This window comes from Pteronotus mesoamericanus, unplaced genomic scaffold (assembly GCF_021234165.1).
Source record: "Pteronotus mesoamericanus isolate MK-2021 breed Mesoamerican mustached bat unplaced genomic scaffold, CSHL_Meso_final contig_116, whole genome shotgun sequence".
Lineage (NCBI taxonomy): Eukaryota > Metazoa > Chordata > Mammalia > Chiroptera > Mormoopidae > Pteronotus > Pteronotus mesoamericanus.
Window position 1 is genome coordinate 5,709,237 of NW_026555027.1, and position 21,751 is coordinate 5,730,987.

General features: G+C 51.2%; 1 protein-coding gene across 2 annotated transcripts in view; it reads right to left on the reverse strand.

The window, feature by feature from the left end:
• Nucleotides 1-8,312: 8,312 nt before the first annotated feature.
• Nucleotides 8,313-21,751, reverse strand: part of ERG (ETS transcription factor ERG) — a 96,309-nt gene continuing 82,870 nt past the window's right edge. For both annotated transcript variants that reach the window (XM_054578363.1, XM_054578354.1), the window contains 4 exons: nt 18,938-19,006; nt 17,675-17,731; nt 16,926-16,973; nt 8,313-10,257 (listed from right to left, as the gene is read on the reverse strand). In XM_054578363.1, coding sequence (XP_054434338.1) covers nt 9,737-10,257; nt 16,926-16,973; nt 17,675-17,731; nt 18,938-19,006 — 695 coding nt within the window. In that variant the 3' untranslated portion in view covers nt 8,313-9,736. The remainder of the gene's footprint in view (nt 10,258-16,925; nt 16,974-17,674; nt 17,732-18,937; nt 19,007-21,751) is intronic.

Sequence of the window (21,751 nt, forward strand, 5' to 3'; positions counted from 1 at the left end):
ACAAGGGGCCCACCCTCCAGAAGATAATTCTCTTTTTCCAGGGCGGGGGGGATTCCCCCTCATATATGGAAACAGGTTACAGGTGAGAGTGATAGGGATTCTGGCTCTGCATTTGATGAGATTTTGTTACAAAGGAGTGACTCTCCTGAGGTATCAACTATGAAACATGGAAACTTGTTCTCTAAGCTTGGGGTCAGCTGACTGAGAGAAGGGGGAAGCCAACCACCCTTCACCATGTGTAATGCTGCTGAGTCACAAACGCACTTCCTTTTGCAAAGGACTCGCACCCTCGTTACAATGGGGTCACGTCTGTGAGCTCTTTCCATGGATCCGCAAGGGAAAACACTTCTCTGTTTTCATTTAGAAATGTGACCGCAGCCCCTGGCGAATGACCCTGGACAACTGGCTCTTCCTGTGGCACCCAATTCCTCCGTCCTGTGACGCAGCAGAACACACAGCCCATTGCATGAAGACATTTCAACGCGCCCAAGAGGGACGGGCCACGGGCAGAGTCTGCAGGGGGCTCAGGTTTCATTGACTGTGATGTCCCCCTCCCCACCCCAAGGACCACAAGTAGATCAGCTGCCCTAAAGCTTCCGGCGCTGGCTTTTCTCTGGGGGACTGCCTCCAAACTTCCCCATCAGTGTGAACTGAAGGGGCATTTTAACAACCTTAGAGCTCTGAGATTGAAGCTCACAGGACCTAGATACACACACACATGCACACACACACACACACACACATACACACACACACTCACACTCACACGTCTGTGCCCACAGGTTCAGTCCCAGGCTCGACGCACCCAGCAGACGGCCTCTAATTCATTCTAGAGAGATGAGTGATGCCTTCAGACAAATTTTTCCAAGCTGAGAAGGGAAGAGGTAGCAGCTGGGTCTGTGTCAGTGCGTGTGGCTCTGGCGCCACCTGGTGGAAAGATGGGGTTGTGCCAGTACCTGAGAGTCCCTCACCTCCTGCCTGGACCAGAATTCTTCCCAGCCAGCCCCACAGAGTGTGTTCTAGAAACACTTCTAACATTGCCCCTGCTTTGGGGGGCCTCCTCCAGGAAGGCGGGGTGGGGGGAAACTCAGTTTATATGAGTTGAAAATATATTTCAAAGGAATCAGAGCTCTGAGATTGCGGCCATAAAACACAGACACACACAGAAAACAGACACACACACACAGACAACAAACACTCACCCACATAGACATACACATGCAGGGACCCCACACAAGGACATATACATACAAACGTGCACCCCAAACACAGACATACACGTGCAGGAACGCACAAACCAGGACTTTAAAAAAGGCAAGCGTGCGCCCAGCTTCTATGGCCAGCCCTCTCTCCAGCCCGGCCCAGGCTGTGGGGGCAGCCTGCCCCCCGCACACCGGCTTCTCCAAATCCCGCCACCTTCCAAAGTTGGGGAGAAGCATTCAAAAATGATGATTCCTGATGTCCGAAGCTGCCTTATCAAGGTCCTGCCTCTGGTGGCTTCAAAAAAAACACCTCTCTTTTTCTGCAACCTCAGATAAGGATGCAGCTCTGGTCGTCCCAGGAGAGGGAACAATGGGACAAGCCAGGATCTTCCGGTGGGAGGCGGCGGGATTGACAGCTTACAATCACATTCTCTGCCTTTATCAGGGCGAGGGCGGAAGGTCCTGGGTCGACCACTCTCACTCCATCCCGCCCCGCCCCGCCCTCCGCGGGGGATGCTGGCCCACCAGGCTGCGAAGACGGAGACGTTCCTGGTGAGGGCTAGCGACGCACGGGCCTGACGGCGACTTGGAGGCTCTGCGTCTCTTCCCAGAGAGGGCACAAGAAAGCAAGGAAGAGGTTTCCTCTGCCCTTCATGACACATGAGGGCGGCCCTGTAGGGAACTCATGTGATGTGACAAGAGACCAGGAGGAGAGGATTCCGAGAGGATGAAGGGACACCGGTACAAACCACAAACCTGAGGTGCCAGCCGTCTGGAAGTACTGGCAACTGCGGAAAGGCACGGGGCGCCCATCCAGCAGGAAACCTCAGCTTTCAGGCCTGGGCGTGACTCTCGCCCCGAGCTCTGTGACCCTGGGCAGGCCACTTAACCTCTCTGAGCCCCAGCTTCCTCATCCACAAAAAAAAGGTGCCTTACCCAGCTTCCGGCCATCATACGAACAATCGCGTGGTTGCCCATCCTGGGATGGTTGCCCATCCTATCAGACTTAACTGTTAGTGCAGCCTCCTCTACAGTCACTAATCACAGAAGCTTTGGAATCAGACACTCTGGTTCAAATCCTGTTCCTACTGCTTAACAGCCACATGGACTTGGATAAAATGATTTTAACAAGGGCTCAGTCTTTTTTAAGTGAATGATACAGAACCTCCATTCTTGTTTTCTTTTTCGATGCACTAAGGTGGCTTTACTGTGGGCATCGACCAGACAGTGCGGGTTTAAAATCCAGTGACCATGGCATAACGCCACTTTGAAACACTCTGTGCCACATGAAGGCAAATGCGGGGAGGCACAGGTAGCCGTAGAATCCCAGGTTTAGAAAACACGATGAGAGCAGAGATTTCTTCAGGGAGAACTAACTGACCAACCTGACACAGGTCCCATGGGGAGGACAGAACGATTATTCCCCACTATGGTCTGTTTCCACAGGGAGGGCCTTTAGGCAGGGACTCTCATAATCCCCACCCCTTCCGCTCCTCTCCGCAGGAAGAGGCGGGGCTTACCCTGTCGCACACCGACTGCCCATCTGCTTCATGGTCCGCCTGTCTGAAGGCAGTCGGCCCCTATGCTGCACCCCTTCTGCCGGCTTCTTGGAATACCCTGGCCTTCTAATCAAGAGACTTTACCAAACCGCTTTTCACCAGCGAGCCCAAGTTCTTTCTTACATATTTAACCACCACCCGCAGCTACTCCTTAGCTACCTAAGTGGAAAGCCAGCCTTGGCTCTTGCCCGCGTCGCCATCTGGGGGGGGTGTGGAAGCAGTGAGTCTGGAGCTGGATCGAGGCTCCCTGGGGCCGCCTGACACTTCCAGCCGAGCCATGGCTAATGCCGAGCAGACTGTGACCACCCACCCCAAGGCGTGTGCTTTTATGGAGCAGTGCTGCAGCATGTGGGCGGGGTGCGGGGGGCGGCGGTGGGGGGGGTCTTTCTCCTAAGTGAGAAAATGTGAGGCAGAGGCTCAGCGTCCCCATCAGCCTGTGCTGCTCACCCGTCACCGGGGCCCTGCAGGGTCGAGCAGACATGATGCGTTTTAACCTCCAAAGCAGAGTAGGCTCAAGCATTCCGGAGACACACGGCCACGGGACCAGCGAATGTCAGGGGTTCTGGGGCCTGTATGATGTTAAACTCCCACACGCACTCCTGTCCGGAGCACATAGTGACACTGGGAGGGATCCAAGCTGTCATCATTTCAGAGACCCCTTTCTCTGACCTTCCCTGCATGTGTATATGACATTCCATCATTCTGCAGAACCCAAGTGGCGCAAAACTGAAAACGACCTAAATAGCCAAGAGGTCCGCCTACCAGGTGCTGCTAAATAGCTGGTGAGTGGTCCCATGGTCCGCATGAGCACAGCCGCCTGCAGGAAATCCTTGGCGGGGTTGGCCATTCCATATGGTGCTTCTCTGATTAAAGTTCTTCCTTGCGTTGGCCCAAGGGCATCCCTTCTAAGTCCAGACAGTTACCTTTCCGGATGGTCATTCAGCCACACAGGTGGAGACATTTACTGATAGCTTACTGTTGCCATGCGCCACGCTGGTCCTAGGCTGGTGGACCATAAACAGAATCTTGTTTCCAGTGGGGACACGGGGCACTCCTTCAGCTGTCCCTCCATGGCCTAGTCTCGGGTTCCCTCATTTCCCTCGCCTCCAGCTGGCCTGTGTCCCTCTGCACATGTGTGTGTGGAATTGATGTTGGAAACAACTTGACACAGAATAAATACTCTTTCACGATCTGTTTTACAAAATGCAACCTGAGTTTGAGTGGTCGGGTCCCCCTACCCCATGTCCTGTCAGTATGAGGCAAAATAGTTTAATAGAAATTTGAGCCCTGGCTGGTTTGGCTTAGTGGATTGAGCGCTGGCCTGCAAACCAAAGGGTCGCTGGTTCAATTCCCAGTCAGGGTACATGCCTGGGTTGCGGGCCAGGTCCCCAGTGAGGGGTATGTGGGAGGCAACCACACACTGATGTTTCTCTCCATCTCTTTCTCCTTTTCTCCTTCCCTTCCCCTCTGCCAGAAAGAGAAAGACAAGAAAGAAAGAAAAGGAAGGAAAGAAGAAAAGAAAGGAAAAGAAAGAAAATTGTTTTTAAAAAAAGAAATTTGAGAGTCAGTACTGGGACAAGCCCCTTGCTTAATCTGAGGGTCAGGATTTTTTAAATTTTTAGTTTGTATCATGAGGACAATCGCAAGGCATGAGACTGCATTTGAAATGTTCAACAGCGTCAACCCCTGCACTCGCCAACCGCTGGCTATTCCACATACTACCGCATTCATGTCCCACCCCTGACCTGCTTTGCACAGGCTCTTCTGCTCAGCCCAGCTCCCAGCTGTTTTGAACACGACGCAGATCCTACCATCATTAAGCTCCAGTGAGTCTGTGACACTTGGCCCGTCCCTTCACCTGCTCTTTGGGATCCTGAACTTGTCATGTAACCCATTGTCCTCTCAGCCCACAGCATCTGGAGTTGTCCTCAGGGTGCCACCCACGCCCTCCCCCTAGGAAGGTATGAGTAAGTAAGGTCAAGGGCAGCCACCTGGAATCTGTCCCCGGGACCTTCCTTCCGGATGGGTGTTGATCTTTAATTAGTACTCTTGGCCATGTCCACTCACCCAGTCATGACCTTGTAGAACCTCAAAACCATTTTATGAAGTCCTCTCAAAATGAAATTCTGACTACCATTCTGTATTATTTTCTTTAGGGAACGTGGAACATGAAAAATTAACTCTTATTTTTAATCAAGTTCTTACATTTAACATGCTTCCTGCCTAAGTCTGTAATTCAACTTGTTCTGGAACAAATCATAACCAAGTAATATGTTTTGCCTCGCCAAAATAATGTTTTGTGAAAAAATGTTTATGAGAAAATGAAGCTTTCTTGCTTTATAAAATTAAAAATAAGAAGTATACGTTAGAAGAGTCTGCATATTTCTTTCCATATAGAACTAACTTGGGCTGGCTTTTAAGTAAAGTCAAAAGAAATTTAAATACTACGGAAAAGCTGGCATTGGATTTACATTTTTCAACACAAAGCCTTGCAGGTTGGTCAGAGAAAGGCCATCAGACTTGTTCAAAGTCAAACACTGCTAGTAAGAGAGGGAGCCATGGAACACAGGGCTTCGGGTGTGCAGAGCTTAGAAAATGCTAGAAGATACACTTATCCATGGTGTGGGAGCAGCATTCCAATATGGCCTCAAGGTTTCTACGAACTGGTGGACACGCCCTACAAAATCCCCACTGCAGTGTGAGCAGAGCCTGTGAACTTGAGCGATCCGGACTCCCACAGTTAGGTTATTGTCTATGGTAAAAGTAATTTTTCAGATGTAATTAAGGCCCTAATAAGTTGACTTTGCGTTAATTAAAAAAAGAAAGAAAATTAGTCTGGATGGGCCTGGTTTAATCCAGAGAACCTTTCTAAGAGGTCAGATCCAAAGTGAAAGAGACTCTCCCGCCAGCCTTGAAGGAGCCACTGCCTTGCTGAGGACAAAAGTGAGACCTCAGTTCTGCAGTCGCAAGGAACTGACTTCTGCCAACAATCCATGAGCTTCCCATAGAGAGGATCCCGGCTTCAGATGAGACCGCAGTTCTGGCTGATCCGATTTCAGCCTGGTGAGACCCTGTGCAGAGGATCCAGTGGCGCGGTGCCCAGACTCTTGACCCACAGACTCTGTGAGATAGCAGATGTGTGCTGTTCATGGTCATTTGTCACTCAGCAGTAGATAACTAATTCACACGGGACCAGTCACCTCTCAGGAGAGCTGCCCAGAGGAAGTGCAACCCAGGATGGCACGTCCAGAGTCAGTTGGCTCAACCTCATGGGCAGTGTCCATGCAGTCACAGAAAAAAACGTACGGGGTTGAGATTTCACACTGAACATTCCACACCAGGACACAGACCATCTTTCCCTCCACGGCAGTAGGTGTCAAGGCTAATCAGGCACCAGAATCACCTGAAGGCTGTTGGAACCGATGGCTGGATTAGGACAGGTGGCTGAGCTCCCGCCTCAGGCTTGGGGCGGGGTCCGGGAATAGCGGGTCTAGAAAGTCCCCAGGTGAAGCTGATGCTGCTGGTCCGGGGACCCCACCTCGAGAACCACTGCTCTGTGATAAAGACGTCCAAGTGTCCTTCAACATTTGATTTCTGTATCTGACCTTCTCCTCATTTGACATGAAAACATTTTTAACATTTTTTTTAAAAAAAGATAAAGAGAAGGAACAGAACCTGATAGGCCTTTGAGTAGTCTAATTAATCTTTGGAAAACATCTATTTGGATGAAGTCATGAGAGACTAGTAGTTAAGCTGGGTTTTTAAACAACTGTGTTGTTCTGTCCCATTAAAGGTCCATTTGGGGGCCCGTGGGGCGTCCGTGTTTCCCTTTGCCATCACCTTCCCAGCTCCAGAGCGTCAGCTGCCTGTCACCCAAGGCACGTCCCTCCAGGCCCCCGCCCCAGGTGGCAGTGCGGAAAGGTGCTTCAGGGAAACGAGCTGTCTGCCTGCACCAGTCCTGACCCACGACCTCACCTTGAACCCTGGGAGCCAGAGTGAACTTTTGGCTGAGCCTCGGGAATCTGTGGGGTTCCATGGAGTACCCCGAAGACTATTTAAGATGAAAAGAGGGGACGTGTGTCCTGCAGGCAGAAGAGATTGCGGGGGTCCTGAGCGCGCAGTGGGCCAGCAGAGGTGTGGAGGGAGCAGAGAGAGAACGCTCTTCGTGGAATGAGGAGTATGAACTGGGGAGTGCTTTGACATTAGATCATGACAGGGGCAGAGGGTCACCGTTCTTTCACGACATAACTTAAGATTTATGTGGGAGGACTCCGCATCATCTCCTCCAAGATTACCACGTGTCAGAAAGCTTGCTCATCTGGAGGGGGTGGGAGTGCTGGGGGACCTAACTGGAAACATATGGGAAAGCTGAGTACGATCGTCACGTCTTGTTTCTGTTACTTCACTCCTGACGCAGCCTTGAGAGAGCGGAACTGAGTGACGACCCGAGCACATTTGTGTTTCTGGGCAGCGTGGAGGCGCGCCTTGACTTTGCATCCCCAAATAAAAACGACTGATCTTTTCCATTAGGGCAGTGTGGGTGACCCCAGCTGCCAGCTTTGATGCTTTATTTATTTTCTCCCTAAGAGATAGAAGCACTTCGGGGGCCCTCCCCCAGCTGCCGGGAAATGGCTGACGGGACGACTCCTCTTAACCCACGTGACGCAGCGTCTGAAGCTTTGGGCCCTGGGTCCCACCGACGTGAAAGACCATTGCCAAAAGGGCCAGAGGACCAAGGTTTGGCAGCTTCACTGAGTCACAGCAAGAGGATGACCAAGCGCAAAACCAGCCCCACCCCAGCTGTGAAAGGGGCCCACTCAGACCCCGACGCGGGCTGGTCAGCTTTGCTCCCTCTCCCAGTGCAGTGCTCCGCCTCTCAAACTGCTGTCACGTTGGCCGAGGCTGGCGAGATTTGTGACACGTACGAGAGAAAAGACGTCAAGAGAAACTGACTTGAGACCAGGCCAATAGTGTCTGGTGACAGGTCAGGCCCACGGCTGGCGAACCACACACCACGGCACCCAGATGATCCTGGGTGGGAAGATCAAGGCCACGAGCTAGAGCCTCGGAGAGGGAAGGCCAAGTGGAAACCTTAGAAGCTGCCTCTGGTTTCTTTACAGTGAGGAATCACAGCTATGCATGACGCTTTATTTATCAACGATCATACAGTTTGCATTAAGAGCCACAGGGTGTTCATTCCACAAATGTTTTGTGATCACAGAATGAAGTAAGGCTGCCCTGGGTCCCGGTGCTGATCTGGAATGTCTCCATGGCAACCTCAGCATCAGAGGCCTCTTTCCATTCCGGGCATAAGAAAGGAGGCCCAGGGGGGACCTTTGGTCCTTCTGCTCCAGAAAGGGCTAGGGATAAAAGAGAGAGGGCCGGAAAGACCTGGAAAGGCTGACGACGCTGCCTGGGTGCCAGCCACCCTCTCTGCTTGCCTCTCGCTTCCACAAGCTCCGGGACATAATGAAATTATAACACAAAACCCACAACACTCAGCACAGGTTTCTCTTACGCAACTTTAGTCGCTGAAAAAAGTGCAAAGGCAGACGCCTGTGTAAATCTGATTTGCCGTGCTAGGCCAAGCTTATTTTATTACATACATTCTGCATTCTAAGAACTAATAACTTCATATTGTAAACATTAAGCATACAGAGTTAAATTTCAAGGCCACATTATATCATCGATTGTCTCTTTTGTCATGTATCTTTGGCTGGCCGAGATCAACTCGTAGTGTATAAATGCATAAGTTATATAATTATTATATAAAAAGGGAAAAAAAAGAACACATTGACTTGTATACTTCATTCTGACAAACGCACAGCGTTCGCGACTCGAAAGGAACACTGGAGCCCGCCTCGCCCAGGTGCCCGGCGGGGTCGGCGTGCGGCAGCCGAGACGGCGTCTCTCACCTGACCCCGTGGAGAGCAGAGCCCCCACAAAGGCACGCTGTCCTGAATGATCGTTTTAAATATCAGTCAATTCCAGTTACAATTTTCTTTTGACAAACAAACAAACAAAAAAAGAGATGCACGTTTTTTGTGTCTGAATTCTACCACTTCCCCTTCCTCCGTTCTGCTGCGTCCTCCCTCTTAACACTGGGTTCGGTATAACACTGACTGCATTCGACCTCCAGCCTCCGCGACACCTTCCCCACGGTCCCAGCACTGCCCCAAGTCCAGCCGTCACTGCTTGAGAAGCTTCTGTCCCTGCCCTGCCCCCTCCTGCTCGGCTTCCTCCGGCGCTGCCTCCTCCTCTTGCACATCCTCCAGCCCTCTGTCTACAGCCACATCCTCTCCACGCACGTTCGCAATCCACCGCTCGGCTCCCGGTCCCTGGAATACTGGAAAGGAGCTGGAAACTCTGGGTCGTCTTCACAGTTTGAGGGCGCCGACAGCCCTCCATCAAATGGAATGGATCTGATTTCACCAGAAACAGCAAACGCCGATGAGTTCCGGATCAACGTCTGTTGCACAGTCTCTCTTTTTTTTTCTTTTCTTGTCTTTTTTGATATGTTTCTATTTTTAAATACAGGTAGTTTTCCTTAAAATGACGTTACGAACGGTATGTTAGGTCAAGACTGTTATCTGCGTTGCTTTAGTTCAATCCCGGTTCGCATTATTAGCAGGATCCCGAACTCTACTCTAAAGTGTATACGCCTCCTAAGACCACTTTCTTTGGCACTTTGTCCTAGGACGTCATGCTTCTACTTACAATGGCTTTTACAAAGTTGGTCCACAGAGTATATGTCTGTATACGTTACATTTTTAGCATCCTCTTTGCTTCTGTAGTAATACTTGGGTAATTCCCTCCCACTAAGAGTCTTTGGATCTTGCCCCTGGCTTCCCTCCCCAGGCCCCTGTCAAGCTTTCTCACTCCTCTTGAGGCACTTTTTTGATTCCTCTTCTCCAATAGAGTTTGTGGCAATTTCCTGGTGAGCGTGTGTTGTTGGGAAGGGCCTCTCTCAGGTCTTTAGTAGTAAGTGCCCAGGTGAGAAGGCATGTGGCTGGCTGGAAGCCTAGTGTTAGGGTACAGACCCCCAGTAGGTGAATTCCAGTATGGGTTTGGGGCAGCGAAAAAACTGGACGACGTCACAGGGAGGGCCGGAGGGTGGGGAGCCACGAAGTTCATCTTCTGTGGGTGGGCGTGGTAGGAGCCCATGTAAGGCAGGTCCGAGGGGTACTTGTAGAGAGATGACTCTGGAGGGTGGGGCTGGAGGGCCTGGGCGATTCCATGGAAGTCGAACTTGTAGGCGTAGCGCTTCCCGTGGACTTTGGTCATGATGTTTTTGTCATAGTAGTAGCGGAGGGCGCGGCTGAGCTTATCGTAGTTCATGTTGGGTTTGCTCTTTCGCTCCCCCCAGCGCCGGGCCACCTCGTCGGGGTCTGTCATCTTGAACTCCCCGTTGGTGCCCTCCCAGGTGATGCAGTTGGAGTTCGAGCTGTCGGACAGGAGCTCCAGGAGAAACTGCCACAGCTGGATCTGGCCGCTCCCTAAAGGGGTGGGGGACAGGAAACACAAAGCCAGTGAGGACAGGTGCCACAGAAAGGCCTTCGTCCTTCAGTCACAGAAGCGGGTGCTGCTTGTGCGCCCAGGCTCCTTTGCCAGGCCTGTGTCCCCACCCCTCGGACGCAGGGCCCACCCTGGCTCTGCAGCCTCCCCCACCCCAGCAGGCCACGGCCAGAGGGGCAGGCAAAGGGTAGCGGGGCCGGGCCCCCTTGCCTCAAGGAGGGGCCACGTGTGTGATGCTGTTCATGCTCCAGAAGGTCCCTGTGATCAGACTAAAGCCGGGGTCCGGCGAAGGCACCGGTGTCCTCAGCTTTTCCCTGCCCTGTCCGGCCTCCTCCTTCCCTCCCTCCTCCCCCAGAACACACCCTTCACTGCTCACACATACAAGGATCCTTATCCCAAACTCTGCATCCGGGAAACCCGACCTGGGACGACGACCCTCGGTGACCACCAGGCTGGCTGACAGACCCAAGCCCTTTATCAAAAGCAGAGACTTCCTAGGGGGCCAAGCCTGGGGGGTCCCACCCACTTCTGAAGGCCTCAGGAGAAGGGCCAGGTCAACGTGTTTCAAGGGGTGGGGGGAGGGCTCATTGTTCCTCTCCTGTGAGGCAGAATGTGCCGTTATGTTGATGGCAATAATGACTTCACGCCATTTATACTGGCTAGGTCAAGTGAAATAATAAAAGTCAGATTTAGGAAATGAACTTCTAACAAGTTTATGGAAAAAACTAGAGAATGGAAGTAAACACCGTTACTTCTAACATAACATTTTGCTGGCACTCAGCAAGCCATTCTGTCAAAGCTTTTCCTAGAACAGAATTAACCCCCTGACAATGAGGAAGTTTAGAAAAAAGGTTGGCTCTTTGTCAAACCAGATCACCCATGTCCAGTATCTGGGCAAACGAGCCCTCACGGAAACCCATGTGCTCGGGCCCCGCTCGGCAATGCCAACTGCGCCCAGGAGCGTTTCCGAAAGAAAAAGCGCACCGACGAGGGACCGCAAGCCCAGGAGGCCTGGTGTGACTGCGTGGGCACCGTCACAATGTCCCCGACCCGCCGGAGACACTGAGATGCGGCTTTCAGGCTGAGTCACGTCCAGGGGCAGGTGTAGACACCTCACTCTGGCCACTGCGCTCCAGAACTTCGGCACCGCGTGCGGCCCCCACAGAGGGGAGCCCCGGGCACTGACAGCCACGCCGCGCCCCAGGAGAGGCAGGGATGCTTCGGAAACAGATCCGGAGCCGTTCCTCCCTCCTCAACTCCAGCTGCAGCGCCCGACACTGCCTCGGGCTTGTGACTGAAACGATGACCTTTCATTGCACTATCAGCGAGAATCAATAGACGTGGTCAAGTGATTAAAGCCACTTTAGCTGGCAGCCATTCCAGGAAGGGACGGGATATAAAAATCGATGATAAATCCATCTTTCACTCAGCCCGCCTCTCCTGGCTCCCTGTGTCCACTGTCCACCTCCCAGATCCCCGCTTCCACACGGCCGCCTGGAAATGGGCGTGCGTGTGAATCCATCCATGCGACTGCGTTGTGGGAAAGGTCAGCCTTTTCTGACTACGCTCTGGAAGGTTATCATTTTCAGTCTAGTAACACATTTGCAAGGTATTAGCAGCTTGTAGTTCATCACAATGGGGGCCTTTGCTTTTTCGGGACAACATGTTCAAACTGTTCTCAATCAAGTGTTCTTGCCCCCAACGTTTCATTAATATGCATTAAAAAAATACAAAGAATGGTATGAGAAAGCCATATGGTTTTAGTATATATATTGTAACCAAAGGATTAATACTTGAAAAAAATTCCATATATGACCTGGGAATAAGGGAAAACATGGATTTTTGATTTATGGGTCTAACATATGTTTCCATATAAACACAGGATTGTCTGAAAATATTCACTGTGAGCCTCCTCCCATGAAGAGAGCAATTCCACAGATTTTGTATAAATACACAGACCTTCCTGAGCAGCCAGAATAATACATGGCATCTAGTCAAGCCTTGGCATTGCCCCTTAGGAATTTGTCCCTCGCCACGTCCTTCATCAACGTGAGGAACAGAGATCAGTGGACAGAGATGGCTTCCCGCCCCTGCTGCTTCAGAAGCACCAGGAAGTCGGGGACCTAACTCCCTGGCTGGAAATAAAGCTCAGGGGCGCGGGGAAGCACTTGTCCCTGTTTTGCCCTAAACTGGCCTTTAAGAAATGGGGCTCTGGCCTCTGAGCATTTCCAAGACCTGTAAACAAAACCCACCAGCCTCCACACCTGGGATGAAATTGTTAACGCCCAATCAATGAACATTTATAAAACGGAACATTACGTCCAGTTCATGAGTCGTTAAATCTGCCACCCATCGCGAAACCCATGGCATTCGAAGTATACGGCAGGTTTTACCCCTGCGCAGGATCCTCAAGGCTGCGCCGTGGCTGCGAGAAGTCGAAGTCAACGGCGAGTTACAGAATTACTCGTGGCCCGCAATTTCAAAAGCGGCCTATCCCAGTTTTTCACTGTCAAAGCAAATGCACGCTTCCTGTGCGATGAGAGTGCGTTTTAGGGTGCCGGACAGGGTGTCCGAGACAGGAGCACCTCGCGTTCGGGAAGCCGAAGAGCGACGGGTCTGACTGGCCAAACCCAGAGGTGTGAGGAGAAGCCCCTGGAAGACACGGCCCTCCACCCCGACCGCACCCCCACCGGCACCTCGTGATTCCAACACCCGTCCCGCCTGTTCTCCCCGTTCCCTTGATAACATCCTGCACGCCAGGGAGGCGTAGGCGCTGGCGCCTTATTTTTGTCCAGGGCAGGACCGGGCAGTGGGGAGAACAGCGATGCGGGCGGCCCCCCGCAGGAGAGCCCAGCGGGACGAGTGGCACTGGGCTGCGGCGAGGGCGAAAGGCGCTCCTTGCGTTTTTCGGAGACAAGCAGCCTCCTACCGTGGTGAAAGAAGAGAAACACGCTAGCCAAGGGGCGCAGGCAGGGCACAGAAGGGCAAAACACCAGAGCAGTTTAGAGATCACAGAGGGGAGCAGAGCAGGGAGCGAGTCGGCAGTTATGGGCAAGCAGAAGGACTGTCCCTGAGCAGGACACCGCGGGGACATCTGACAGAGGCGCCAGGGTGGCAGTCATGTGGGGCCACTCTCTACCGTAGCTGGGGCGCTGCGTAAGAGTCACATGAAAACCAAGGCAGCGGCACGTCCCAGGGAGGCGTGGCCAGGGCTCAGAAAGGACCCCTTGGAGGGGCAGGCTGTGTGCTGGCCGGAGAGGCACTGGCCGGCTGGATCCAGGCTCTGCCACGTGGGGCCCTCGGGCAGCTCGCCCAGCTCTGTGCCGCGCCATCACCATCTGCAAGACGGGCATGACGGGAGCAGGACTACCTCCCGGGGTGACTGCGAGGACGCACTCGGTAGGCGAACACGCTCGCCACGATGGCTTTGGGCAGAAAACCCCAATTTAAAGACCGGTGTGGCCCTTGCCTGTTGCCTGGGGATGCCCCCATGAAGCTTACCCTGTGCCAGGCGCTGTTCTGAACACTCTGCGTGAGTTTATGTAACAACCCCCCCAAGAACCACATGCTCGCCCAAGGCAGAGACGAGGAAACGAGAGCCCAGGGCGCTGAGGGATGGAGGTCACCTACAGCCAGCAAGCGCTGGACACCGGCCCCAGGCCACTGACCCTGAATCACGGCACAAACTGGCTCTTGGGCCTGGTTTCTGCCCAACCTCCAGTCCCCTCAAATCCTTCCCTGGCTGTCCCCTCCCTGGGCCTGGGGCTCAGTAAGTTCCCGGGGGAGACTGGACACCCCACCTCTTAACAGGCAGGAACATCCCCCGTGCACTGGGCCTCCAATTTTGCACAAAGCTCGATGCAGTGCTCTGCCTGCTGTGAAAAACTATCCAGTTGTCACCAAGGCCACTAAGCACATGTCACACGACAAAGCTCTCTGTGGAAAGGTGATCTCAGGCCATTCAAGGAGCCACCTGACACACTCAGCCGGCCGGGAGGGACCACAGGCGTGGTCTGATCCACGACACAGCTACACAGGGACACGCTTCTCTCAGCAGGAGAGAGAGAGCCAAAGTGCACGCCAAGAGAGTATCTGGGATGGAGAGGCTGAGGGGTTGCTATCACCTGCGCATTCCTGCCGGGTGATGTCATCTTTCCACTGAAAATGATGAAAGAATTTGCACCGTGGAAAGAGCCAAGGTGGCCGTGGAAGTGAGGAAGGATTTATTTACAAAGAACGGAATAACAGACTCACACAGGAAGAAACATTAATAGAAAGATAAAAGACATTGTGGAATCGGGGGAAGGGCCACATGAAGACAACCGAGAGGCCGTGAGGACAGATGGAGAGACAGGCAGATTCACCACAAACTAAGTAAAATAAGCCTTTCTATTCAGATCAGAAGCTGGGTGGCGCCCCTGTCCCAGGCCCACCGAGAAAGGTCTCTGGGGTAGAAGGCAGGCCCCTCGCTCAGGGCACGAGAGGCCACTGACCCCTTAGGTGCCCAGGCCTGCGACAGTTTGCCGCCTCTTCCTGGCTCTGCCCGGGGTGCCCCCACCTGCAGTGGGCACTCCAGCGGCCGGGCAGCGTGCCAGTGAGAGCCGACGCCCCACTTAGGGGCCAGCCACCCTCTGTGGCCCCGCTGTCCCCCCAGCCACACCATGGAGCTGTGACAATATGCGCGTGGACATAAATTTCATTTAGCCAGCTTGAGTGAACGGAGAGGCCAGCGTGGTCTTGTTTGGCACCCCCGACACACTCCTCCCCTTCATCGCTGACCACGGGCCCAGCCTGTGCACCTCAACAGCTGTCAAACTGCGTGGTGACCCTTCCTCTGTCTTCTCTGGTCGTCAACCTTTCTCTCTCTCTTCTCCTCCTGGGCTCACGCATGGCGGTTTAGGGGAAGAACAGGAAAGCAGACTTTGCCGCAGAGAGTCCGGGTTCAAGTCTGGCCTCCCTTCTCGTTGGCCGTGTGACCCAGGAAAGGTTACCTAACTTCTCTGGCCCTCGGAATCCTCTTCTGTAGGGTGAAGACAGTGACCTCCCAGGGCTGCGAGGTACAGGACCACAGGCGCAAGCGCTAGCCAGGCACACGGGGGTGGGGCTATGAGAATGTTCTCTGATATTATCACAGGGACATTCCCAGAGAGGTTCAACCTCCGTCTTTCCCTCTCATCTCTCCCAAACGCCGCTCCAGATCAGTCCTCCCAGAGCATGGCTGATCATAATCATCTCAAAACACGGCCACCCTTTCTACCTGAAGGGCTGTGGGCACTGTCACATGTGGGGAGGGACCAGAGACCCAGGAGACGTGGCCCCCACGTGGATGCCCACACGAGGAAGGAGCCCGTGGCCGCCCGGCTTGGCCAGTGTTGTAATTACCTGTGACCACTTCCCCATTGGCATGTATGCTCCTTGAGGTCAGGATGATTCCTTATTGTTCTTGCATTTATTTATCCAACAAGGAATGACTGGGCACCTTGTCTAGGCCCTGAATGGGGGAGAGTAGTAACTAGAACTGTCCCTTGTAACTGGTCAGATGCTTGAAGAATCTTTGCTGAATGAGTTAACCTGAACTAAAGTGTAAGGTCAAAGAGGGCAGACTCTGTAGTGATATTTCACGTTCTCAAAGGACACGCTCCCTTGTGGGCGTGTATGCTGACCGCAGCTGAATTTTTCCATCTCCTCTCCCCTTTTGGCCTCCGTGTTTAGGAACCATACGTCCCAGCTTGTCCGCGCAAGATGCCTGTGACATCTTGGCACCTGAACTGGCTGTGGAGGCTGCGCAGCCCATGCTGCGACTTCCCCACAGCACAGCTGGCTCTGATCCGAACGTAAACAAACAAAACAATGGGCTGGCACTGAAACGTGATGACAGGTGACAGTCTTTGGCAAGGTACTGGTTACCAATGGGCTGATTAGGAATCTGTACTTTCTTCTAGCATCTAAGCTGAGAAACAGACCATGCGTGGAAGAGAATCCTAAGCTGGAAAGTGTATGGTTGTAATTAGCATGCTCCTTTTTTGAAATACAATGTCACTGCTTGTGTAATAGGTTGAATTGTGTCCCCCCAAAATCACATGTTGGAGCCCTCACGGCCCCAGCGCCTCAGACTGTGACCTTACTTGGCCACGAGGTCTTTAGGGAGGTGATCGAGTTAAAGCGAGGCCATCAGGGACCCTACTCCAATAGGAATGGTGTTGTTAGGAAAGGTGACTTCAGACAACAGAGACACACATGGAGGAAAGACAAGGAAAGAGACATAGCAGAAGGGTAGAAGGTGGCCGTCCGCTAGCCACGAACGGAGGTCCGGAACGGATCCTTCCTCCCCGGCCCTTGGACAGCCCTTGGGAGGAACCACCCCTGCCGACACCTTGATTTTGGACTTCATCCTCCAGAACTGTGAGATGAGAAGTTTCTGCTGCCCTAGCCCCCTACCCTCACCTGTGGTACTTCGGTCTAGCGACTCTAGGAAACCCATGCCACTTGGATATGGTAAGGATGCTCTTTGCTGAAGCCCACATCTGAATTTATAACTTGGCCCATTTTTTTCCCACTTGGGCAAGTGATCCAGTGAGACCTAACCCTCAAATCTGTTCACTGCCGCAAAGGTACCTCTGCCGGATCAAAGCCATCAGCAACACCTCACCTGGATTTGCAAGGCGGCTACTCGTCGGTCCCAGGATCTGATAAGGATCTACAGCAAAAAGGGAAGACGTCAAATCCCAAAGACATAGTCATGACTTGGTAAGAGGTAACTGCAGGTACTGTGCCGCCCCGCCTTGTGTTTCCAGATTTCAGAGCTGGAAATGTCCGCCACACCAATGTCACCCAGCTCGACTTCCTGCATCAGGTAAGGTGTCCCATGGGATCTGTGAGGCGCTTCTTACTAAGGGCCTCCTCGTCTGGCTGAGTTCAGGTTTGGCCTGTGGTTCCCAACACCCAGCCCCAAGCACTCTGCGCCCTGGGACGTAGGCAGGGCAAGCGTGTGGCCAGTCCCCGGTCGGCCCCGCACCCCGCAGGCCGTGCGGCGGCGTCCCCCACAGTTCCGGCCTCCTGCTGCGCCTCCCCGCATGGGCCTGGGCACTCACATTGGTGCTGCTGCGCCTGGCCCGTAACGCAAAGTTAAAGGAATTCGTGGGTCACAGAGCAGCAACAGCCTGTGTGCAAGCGGAATTCATCCTCCCACCTTTACTGTGCAGGTTTTGGAAATGCTTTAACAAAGTCTCTGGTCATCCTAACTGAGTAGACTGATAACTAGGTCCCCGTTTTATATATAAAGTAGTCATAAAGAAGCCAGAGTAACATGAGTTTCATTTAGAAAATGACACATTTTAGAAATATGCTAGGAAACCTGTTTCTTCTCCAAAGGCCACTGAGGTGTTCCCCGAAACATACCCAACTGAGGCCGCTGGTCTTCAGTTTTGGGCACTGTGGAAGGAGACAGCTGAGCAGCTGAAAGCGCACAAACAAAGGCACAATTAGCTGTGAGTCGTATGTGGCCACTAGTCTTTGATGTCGTATCATCATTCCAGCGACTATCTTAGTAACATAATGTAGCCTTCCTTTCATAATGAGGAGCATCTTATGGCAAGGAAAAGGTGCCCTTTCTCATGAAACTGAACATAACCCTGTAGCCAAAAAAATCATAATAATAGAAGCACTTTTAAATTATTTTTAAAATTTATTTGTATCCCACTAAAAAGAATACAATTTGAGATGGCTTACAAAACAGATTAAAATGGATCACAGTCTAAAATAAATAAAAGGGAAACTACCAGGAAAATGAAATAAAGCAAGAGATACTTTAAACATGGCCAAGATTAGGAAATCACTCAGCACTGAGTCTGTGCTCATATGTCACATGACACATGCATGTGTGCATGTTGAAATCTTGGCCAAAAAGTTTGTTTGGTTTTTTCCCATAAGATAGGTTTACTAGCCCTTAGTTGTCTTTAACTTCATTCAAAACAATTTTGTTAGATTGTATTGTGACAGCTGTCATATCAGCATGCATTTAAGAAAAACATCAAAATTGGTGAATTTTTGTGTAGCCATTCTAATATTGAAGATGCAAGAAAATACGCAACATTTTTGGCATATTTTCCTTGATTTCAAGAAAGGTAAAAATGCAACTGAAATGCAAAAAACAATTTGTGCAATACATGGAGAAGGTGCTGTGACTGATTGAACGTGTCAAAAGTGGTTTGTGAAGTTACGTGCTGGAGATTTCTTGCTGGACAATGCTCCACAGCTGGGTAGACCAGTTGAAGTTGCTAGCAATCACATCGAAACATTACTTGAGAACGATCAATGTTCAACCATGCAGGAGACAGCTGACATACTCAAAATATCCCAGTCCATAAAATTATTGGTGAAAATGAAAAGTGTGTCTTTTATTTTACAGAAAAAACTAAACAGACTTTTTGGCCAGCCCAATACGTGACATTAGTAATTTCTTTTTGTTATGGAAGTAGGTATATGCCCAGTAGAGAAAGAATCATTGCGCTGAAAGACTAGTTGTGCTTCTGTTGCCAAGCGGACAATCACTCGCCATGCTGAAAGAGTGCAGACTAGCTACAGACGTTATTATTTACTCCATCAAGAGTTACCACTCTCTTGCGACATGCAGGTTCAAGGCCTTAGGAGCCAACACTGTACCTTTTGACTGGGGAGCTGGGTGGCCATGACCTGTCCAGGCTGACCTCCTGGGTGGTTCGTAAGGTAAATCTGTAAAGACAAATACATTGACTAAAAGATCAATAATGTAATTTTACAATATTTTTTTTGTTTTGGGTTTATATGAATAAATATTGTGCAAGAAAATCCAGTAACCCACGGATATTTTCCACCTGGATTCCACTAGATCTGGGTTTAGTTTACAAACTATGATTCTGTGTATTTTATTGATCAAACATTTTCACCGGGTAATCCAAAAACCCCCGCTGACAATGGATTCCCCCAGAGCTCGCTGACTCTTCTAAGGGAACCTCCAGCAACCGCAAGCATGGCTATACCAAAAGTTCCTTCTGATCTCATCTGTCCTGCACCCAAATGGGACTGACCTATCTCTACTCCTTTTTGACCTTCATGACCCATCCAAAGCAGAGCCCACCCCTCTGACGAATCAGCCAATCCTGGCTTGAGGGCTGCACCTCAATCCACCAAAAGATGTTCACGTTCCCTTTTCTTCCTTGTGAATAGGCACTGCCTTCTCATCTGCATTTTCCAGCCACCTCTCTCGGCCACCCCTCACTTTCTCTTTATAATCTCATCCACTTGTGTTAAATCCATCTTAACTGTCTTCTTATTTTTCTGTGCAAATGTCTACGCTTTCTCTAAAAGAATTTAGAATTTCTCTAAAATACATTGCATGGAATAAACTGCAAGACTGAAATAGGAGCATGTCCCCAATGTTAGCAGTTAGTATGAGAGCTTAAGTAGAGGCCACTAATTTCTTTCTATTTATCATGCGTTATCACATGTCCTGTAACTCTTTATTGCATTTTGCATATGCAAATTTAATAACTACCTCTGCATCCTCAGTGCAAGTTCTGTAAATGGTTACGAAGACTCTAAGTCATTTTAGGTTTCTTTCAAAAATGTACTCCAGGAAATTATACATGCTTGAACTGTGTATGCATAAAGCTGTTTCTACCTTGCTAATGATTTCAAAACTACATCTTTTTGGACTGATGGGTCTCAGTTCAATGCCACGTGTCATTCTGGACCAACTGAAAAAGCCACAGCCAGGTACTTCAGCGCAGATTCTGCTGCCAGACACCTGAAGGTGGCTACAAAATCTCACTTGGAGGCCAGCTCGGTGTAATTTGTTTTGAGCCTGTCTTTAAACAGATCCTTTAAACCTTATTTAAAATTGCAAATTTGGTGGGTCAACCTTCAAAAAGCTGGACTGCGTTGCAGAAGATGTGTCGCTTCCTATTTTCACACCCCAAAGAGAAGGGTGGTGAAATTCAACACAGCATCGCTGTAATGTATTTGGTCTGCTTGGCTACAAGTGTCTCCACTGGTGTGTGTGGCGGGTGAAATCCTACCCTCCAGAGCTTGGTTGAGCTGGCTGTTTTTTCTTTTTAAACTCTGCTGTGGCTCACCACTCCCGGTCGGCTGGCATTTTCGCGTTTTTGGACCGCCAGCCCTTCCCACCCGGCTCCTCTGAGTCCCACTTTTTCGGTGTGGGGGTTGCACATGGGGGTCACATCGGCAGCCGCTGTCTATTTACGATGCAATTTCAACTCAAGTCTCCGGGAGCACTCTGCAGGCAGAGTCTCACCGACCCAGTTGCATTTTGTCTAAAGCCAGAGTTTCAGTGTGACGACTGCCTCAGAACAGAAACATCTACCAGCAAGGTGATCACAACAGCATCCCGATGCCGTTGCAGACGCGCACATTCACCAGGGCCTTCTGCTTACCAAGCGAGAAAGCCAGATCGCACAGAAACACGCCCCAGCCCCTCGTTTCCCAGCGTGGCCCGCAGGCCAGCAACCCTGGCACCATCCTTGTCGGAAATGCAGCGCCTCGCACTTGAACACGCTTCCAGGTGACTTGGGCGCCCAATGACATTCGAGGAAGCCTGTTCTCGATGTCTCCATCGCCCCTTTTTAGAGTGCGTGTTCCTACAGATAATGATTCCAGAAACTCTACCTGGGTGTGTCGCTACCAATAAGTAAATGTGTGGGGAAGAGTTCTGGATTGAATGATTTTACCTGAGACAGAAGGACACTAATGGAATTAATACCAAGTGTCAGTAGGTTAGTTTGCTTCTATTTTAAACATAAAAACAAACAAACAAAAAACTATTGCTCATGAAATGTGACTGGAAAAAAATTAAACTCCAAACTGCTAATAGGAAAACATTTTGAAACTTCCCCCCCCCCGCCCCCGCCTACAAAATCCTTCACAAGGTGTGCAACCATGCCCATCCTCCCTTGAAAATAAGTCAGGACCTGAACAACACCAAGTCCGATTTTCGGCCAAGAATGTGAGATGTTTCTATGAACAATGACTGACATGTTCATAAACACACTGCCATGGGAGATAAGCGAGCTTTTGTTTCCCGTCATGCGAGCCTGGTCCAATGCTTCCTTATCAGCGGCTCATCACGTGCTATGGGCACCGAGCCCCCTCCTGGGGGACGTGGCATGCAAGGTGCTGAGCTCAGCCTTGCGGGGCAGAGACGTGACCAGCGGCGGCCTCGTCACCCGCTTCCCCCCTCAAAGCGGAGACAGCAGGGCTCTGCCTGAAACAGCACTACCCCAGCGACACCTGCCACTTGTCCCTCACTGGGGGCAGATCAGAGGACGTCGAATAAGGATATGTTTTACACTTAATTCTTAGCGGCCATTTCAATACACTTTCCATTTCTCTTCAACCTTGATCTCCAAGGTGACTCATTCAAACGCTGGGCAGAAGGTTCTGCGTTAGGGAAGGTGGATTTCTGGCATTGATCCAGCTGTT